The 7,179-nt window shown below is 35.0% G+C and overlaps 1 protein-coding gene across 1 annotated transcript in view; it reads right to left on the bottom strand.

Annotated features, from left to right (window-relative positions):
* RCOR1 (REST corepressor 1) overlaps window positions 1-7,179 on the bottom strand; it is a 138,790-nt gene that overhangs the window by 21,723 nt on the left and 109,888 nt on the right. Inside the window, exon 8 of the mRNA XM_069103748.1 lies at window positions 5,870-6,064. Coding sequence (XP_068959849.1) covers window positions 5,870-6,064 — 195 coding nt within the window. The remainder of the gene's footprint in view (window positions 1-5,869; window positions 6,065-7,179) is intronic.

The raw sequence follows: 7,179 nt of genomic DNA, 5'->3' as shown, positions 1-7,179 counted from the left end.
AGGCAATGTGAAATATCTCATGGGAAAAACCACTGACCTGGAAAATATATCCAGGAGAAATAATTTAAAAATTATTGGACTACCTGAAAGCCATGATCAAAAAAAGAACCTAGAAATCATCCTCCAAGAAATTCTCAAGGAAAACTGCCCTGATGTTTTAGAACCAGAGGGCAAAATAGAGCTTGAAAGAATCCACCTATCACCTCCTGAAAAAGATCCCAAAAAGAAAACTCCTAGGAATATTACAGCCAGGTTCCGAAATTCCCAGATCAAGGAGAAAATAATACAAGCAGTCAGGAAGAAGCAATTTGAATATTGTGGAAATACAATCAGGATAACCCAGGATCTGGCAGCTTCTACACTGAGGGATCGAAGGGCTTGGAATATTCTGGAGGTCAAAGGAGCTGGTATTAAAACCAAGAATCACCTACCCAGCAAAACTGAGTATCATGTTTCAGGGGAAAATATGGTCATTCAGTGGAATAGAGGACTTTCAAGCATTCTTGCTGAAAAAAACAGAATTGAATAGAAAATTTGACATTCAGATACAAGAAGCAAGAGAAGCATCATTGAGCAAGTTACTTAACCCCAACTGCTTAAAAAAAAAGAGAGAGAGAAGCATGAGAAGGTAAACAGGGAAAAGAAACCACAAGGAACTTGCCAAAGTGGAACTATTAACATTCCTACATGGAAAAATGATAATTGTAACTGATGAAACTTTTCTCAGTATGAAAACAGTTGAAGGGAACAGAAATATATGTTAAAATCTGGCGGAAATGAATGATGTAAACCAGAAGTTAAAAAAAAAAAAGAAAAATGAGCAAAAAGTAAAAAATTCTTCCCATAAAAAGGTACTATGGTGACAAGGAAGATCAAAACACATACTCAGAAGAAAACAAAAATCAAAGCTCCTACATTCCAAAGCCTCCCAAAAAAATATGAATTGCACTGTATACAAAAATAAAGTCTAAATAGGTTCATGACCTAGATATAAAGATTGGTACTGTAAGCAATTTGGGAGAGCAAGGAATCATTTAACTGTCAGATTTATGGAGAAGGAAAGAATTTATGACCAAACAAGAGATAGCATTATGAAATACAAAATGGATAATTTTAATTACATTAAATTGAAAAGATTTTTTTTACAAACGAAGCCAATGTAACCAAGATAAGGAGGGAAGTGGAAATTCGGAAAGAATATTTACAACCAGTATCTCTGATAAAGGCCTCATTTTTTAAAATACACAGAGAACTGAGTCAAATATATAAGAATACAAATCATTCTCCATTTGATAAATGGTAGAAGGATATGAACAGGCAGTTTTCAGAGGAAATAATTAAAGATATCTATAATCATTTGAAAAAATGCTCTAAATCACTATTGATTAAAGAAATGCAAATCAAAACAACTCTGGGGTACCACATCTCACCTGTCAGATTGGCTAACATGGCAAAAAGGGAAAATGATAAATGTTGGAGAAGATGTAGGAAAATTGGAACACTAATGCATTGCTGATGGAAGCTGTGAACTGAATTAACCATTCTGGAGCAATTTGGAATTATGCCCAAAGGGCTATAAAAATGTGCATACCTTTTGACCCAGCACAATACCACTTCTAGGGCTATATCCCAAAGAGATCATACAAGTGGGAAAAGGAGTCTTATATACAAAAATATTTATAGCAACTCTTCTCGTGGTGGCAAAGAATTGGAAATCAAGGGGATGCTCATCAATTGGGAAGTGGCTAAACAAGTTGTGGTATATGAATGTAATGGAATACTATTGTGCTATAAGAAATGTGGAGCAGGCAGACTTCATAACCTGGAGAGACTTACATAAACTGATGCTGAGTGAGGGGAGCAAAACTAGGAGAACACTGTATACAATTAGACACATCATTTTCTATGATGACTAACTTTGATAGACTGGGCTCTAATAAGCAATGCAAGACTAGAAGACAACTCCAAAAAACTCATGATGGAAAGGGCTATCCACATCCAGAGAAAGAATTACTGAGTCTGGATGCAGATTAAAGAAAACGACTTGTTCTGTCTCTTTTTTGTTTTGTTTTGTTCCTTCTTTCTCACTATTCATTCCATTGGTTATAATCCTTCTTTATAACTTGACTAATGTTTAGTGTGAAGTTATTTGTAGAACCTGTATTGGATTGCATGCCACCATAGGGGGAGAGAAGGGAGGAGAGGAATGGGGAGAAAATTTGGAACTCAAAAGCTTGTGGAACTGAATGCTGTAAACTAAAAGCAAATAAATACATTTTTAACAAAAGGAAAGAAAATATATGAATTGGTCTCAGATCATGGAAGGACTCAAAAAGGATTTTGAAAATCATGTAAGAGAGGAAGAGGAAAAATTAGGAAGAGAAATAAGAGTGATGAAAGAAAATCATGAAAAAAGAATCAATAGCTTGGTAAAGGACACAAACACACACACACACACACACACACACACACACACACACAAATAACACTTTAAAATTAACACTAGGCCAAATGGTAAAAGTAGTACAAAAAAATCAGTGAAGAGAAGAATGCATTGAAAAGCAGAATTGGCAAATGGAAAAGGACATAAAAAACCTCACTGAAGAAAATAATTCCTTAATAGATACAGGACAGATAATTTTAAAATTACTGGATTACCTGAAATCCATTATCGAAAAAAGAGCCTAGACATCATCTTTCAAGAAATTAGCAAGGAAAATGGTCCTGATATTCTAGAATCAGAGGGCAAAATAAAAATTGAAAGAATCCACTGATCACCTCCTGAAAAGAGATCCCAAAATGAAAACTCCCAGAAATATTATAACCAAATTCCAGAGCTCCCAGGTCAAGGAGAAAATATTTCAAGCAGCCAGAAAGAAACAATTTAAGTATCATCAAGGAGCCACAGTCAGGATAATGCAAGATTTAGCAATAAAAGGATATATTCTACAATAAAAGGATAGAGGGTTTGGAATAAAATATTTCAGAGGCAAAGGAGCTAGAATTACAACCAAGAATACCCAGCAAAGTTGAGTATAACCCTTCCAGGGGAAAAATGGAGATTCAATGAAATAGAGGACTTTAAGCATTCTTGATGGAAAGACCAGAACTGAATAGAAAATCTGACTTTCAAATATAAGACTTGAGAGAAGAATAAAAAGGTAAACAGGAACAAAAAATCATAAGGTTAAACTGTTTACATTCCTATATGGGAAGATGATACTTGTAACACATAAGAACTTTCACATTATCAGGGCAATTAGAGAGAGTGTGTATATAGACAGAGGACATAGGTATGAGTTGAATATGAGGGTATATCTTAAAAAATAAAATTAAGTAGTAAAAGAGGAATGCACTGGGAGAAAGGGAAAGGTAGAATGGGGCAAATTATTTTACATAAGAGAGGCAGGAAATAGCTTTTATAGTAGAAGGGAAGATGGGGGAGGTAAGAGAAAGTGAGTGAACCTTACTCTTATAGGAATTTACTCATAGAGGAAATAATATACACACTTAATATGGAAATCTTTCTTACCCTACAGGAAAGTAGGAGAGGAAGGGGATAAAAGAAGGGAGGGGAGAGGAGGTTTCATAGAAGGGAGGGACATTAGGGGAGATGGTAGCAAAAAAAAAAAAAAAAGCAAAACACTTTTCATGAGGGACAGAGTGAAAGGAAAGAGAGAATACAATAAACAAAAGGGGAAATACAGTTAGCAATAATAAATGTGAAAAAAATTTGAGACAATTTTCTCTGATAAGGGTCTCATTTCTCAAACACATGAGAACTGAGTCAAATTTATAAAAATAAGAGTAAAGAATCAGGACAACTGTGCACAAATCTCTGCTCCTACACTTGTTAGTTATGTGACCACAGACAAGTCACTCTTCTAAAGCTCAGGTTTCACGTTTGTAAATTGTGGACAGGATCTATACCATCTATTTGGCATAAATGGCATGAGAGAAAGTGGTTGGCAAACCATAAATTGACACAGAGATTTTAGTTATTACATTTGACTTGATTTATCTTTGTTGGATAGAGTACAAAGTATCATCATAGTTTTTCTCCCATAAAATCCTTGAGGGAAAGGAGAGGAATAAGAAGCAATCTCTAAGCCCTATTCCTATAGTCATTTCATTCCTCTAGAAAGAGCAACTTTGTAAATAAGGAAATAATATTAAGAACTAGGTCTAAGTCCTGCCTCTGACACATATTTATCATTCTATGTCTTTACTTACCTTTTTGTGGCTAAATTCCTTGAAAGGAGCATCTATAATAGGTGCCTCCACTTCCTCTCACACTCTTTGCAATATGGCTTTCAACCTCATCATTCAACTGAAACTATTCTTCCCAAAGTTACTAATTATCTTTTAATCACAGAATCTAAAGGCCTTTTCTCAGCCCTCGTCCTTTCTGACCTCTAACCAATCAATGGCCTCTGGTAGTCCTGACCACCCTCTTAATATTCGTGGTACTGCTCTTCTACTTCTTCTCCTATCTATCCTATGACCCATCAGTCTCCAATGTATCCTGGGCCCTCTTTTCTTTTCCCTTTATACGACACTATTTCAGTTGCTGATCTCATCCATTATCTCTATACAGATCTCTACTCAAAGCTACTTGTTAGGTTATCCCTAACCTCTCTTCAAACTCCATTCTCACACCTCCAACTATCTTTTAGACATCTCAGACAATCATTGGCCTAAGACATATTAAACTCAGTATGTCCAAAAGTGACATTTCTCCTCAAACCTTTTCCTTCTTCCTAACTTTCCTTTCCTTGTTGAGGATAGCACCATCTTCCTGAGCCGCCCATGTTCACAAATTGGGTGTATGTTTATATCCTCTTACCCCTCATATCTAATCAGTAGTCAAATTCTATAATTTCTACCTTCATAACATCTCTTGTACATGCCATCTCACCTCTGACACTGCCACCACCCTGGTACACGCCTGAATCACGTTATGCCTGGACTACTATAGACTATAGACTATGGACTGCTACCGGAATATTAGAAGACTGCAGTCTTCTGAGTGGTCTCCTTGTTTCAGGTCATTCCCCATTCTAATCTATCCTGTACTTAGCTGTCAAAATAATTGCCAGATGCAGGTCTCACCATATCATGCCCCTATTCAATAAACTCAATTTGGTCCCTATTATCTCCAGTATAAAATAAAAAATCCTGATTTTTAAGCTTTTCATTGCCTGGCCTCTTCTTCCCTTTCCAATTTTCTTACACCCATCTTTATGTACTTGCAAACCAGTGACACTGACCTTCTTATTGTTTCTCACACATGGCACTCCATTTTCCTTCTCCTTATATTTTCATAAACTGTTTTACATATGTGGAATACTCTCTCTTCCTATACCTATCTCCTAGCTCTCTTGGCTTTCTTCAAATCTCAGCTAAAGCACTACTTTTTGCAAGAAGCATTTCTGAGTCTTCCTTAACCTGAGTGCTTTTCTTCTAAAATTATTCTCAATTTATCCTATCTATATCTTGTTTATACATCTTTGTTTATCTCCCCCATAAGACTATGAGCTCCTTGAGAGCAGTGACAATTTTTTTCCTAACTTTGTATATCCAGTGCTTAGCACAGTATGTGGAACAAATCAGGCACTTAATAAATACTGGTTGACTGAATGAGTTTCTTATACCACTGAAATCATAGGTCTAATGAAAAACAAAGAAACATTAATATCCTACCATAATTAAGCATGTGATCAAGAAGATGGATAAGCCAATAACTAAATAAATTCCTATAACTCAATGAAATGTCAAGATTATTAAGATATAGAAACAGAATACTCTGGGTCACTGAATATATCAGTTCTAGGTGTAGACTAGGTACCAGGTACTACAGGGCAGGTACCTGTCGTTTTATTGAAACCAATTCCATGTCCAGTTGTCTTAGCACTGTGGTAGCAGCTGTAGCATTGGCAGAAACTGCCTCCACATCTTCTTGAGAAAGAAACATTCCCTTGGGAGGTTTCCTCTTGGCCCTATTTTTAGCTTGTGTACTATGCTTTTCTTTTTTGATTTGAGGAATTGTCTCAGTTGGTGGTACCTGCAAAACAAATATCTGATAAATGATTCATACAAAGAGAAAGCTTTTAAAATAAAACTGAAATAAATTCATTGTCCTACAAAATAACAAACTGTTCTCTTTAATATATGTCTCTAAAGATGCTATCAAATACATGCCATACATATTATAATTACATCAACAAATTTTAACACAGGTCTTTCAGAGCAATAAGAAGTCACCAAATAACTAAACATGTCGAAGTTGACTCCTGTGTCTTCAACACAGAAAATTCATTACTTCAGTTTAAAGCCTCTGCCATCAAGATTATTATTGTCTCAACTATAATCTCTTGGATAATTCCAGCAAACATGAGGGACACCTCAGCACACTTTTTTTTTAAAAGAACATGGACATGGGCCTATTTTATGCTGAAAGTTTTGTGGTCAAAAACAGACATATAGCGAGTATTTAGTGGCAAACATTTAAACTTGACATTCTATAAAATGTTTAATCAAAATCTTTGCATCAAACTACACTCACTACAACCTATCTTCAATTGGTATAATTTTCTTTATAATGAAATTTTAAAGCACTAAGATGCATTATCAATGTTTGTTATGAAATAAAATTTCAAAGTAAAGGGGCGGCTAGGTGGCGCAGTGAGTAAAGCACCAGCCCCGGGGTCAGGAGGACCTGAGTTCGGTTCCGGCCTCAGACACTTAACACCCACACAAAAAAACTAGTCATGTAACCTTGGGCAAGTTACTTAACTCCAATTGCCCTCCAAAAAAGGCAAAAAAAAATGCTTCAAAATTTCAAAGTAAAGCAATAATATAGAACTCATTATGTTGTGGTTTAATATCTTAGCAAGAAAAAGCAGAACTATGTTAATAAGAAGACTTAAGTTTTTAATTCATTAAATATTTCACTTCTCAAGTTTTTATATTAATGTCAATTTTATTATATTAATTAACATTTAAGGGCATATATATTATCTGTAAAGTAATGTTAATAAAATACAATTTGCTCATTCAATACAATTAAGGTTAAGTGCTTTTAACTAATAAAACAATTTTCAGATATGTTTAAAAGTAATTGCATGGCACTAAAAAAACAATAGCTAGAAATGAACAATAATGGTGATGATTTCTTAG

Source organism: Petaurus breviceps, unplaced genomic scaffold (genome assembly GCF_028583685.1).
Source record: "Petaurus breviceps papuanus isolate PSGF00001 unplaced genomic scaffold, PetGlider_PUasm1.0 64, whole genome shotgun sequence".
Lineage (NCBI taxonomy): Eukaryota > Metazoa > Chordata > Mammalia > Diprotodontia > Petauridae > Petaurus > Petaurus breviceps.
This window is presented reverse-complemented; position numbering and strand designations above follow the sequence as displayed.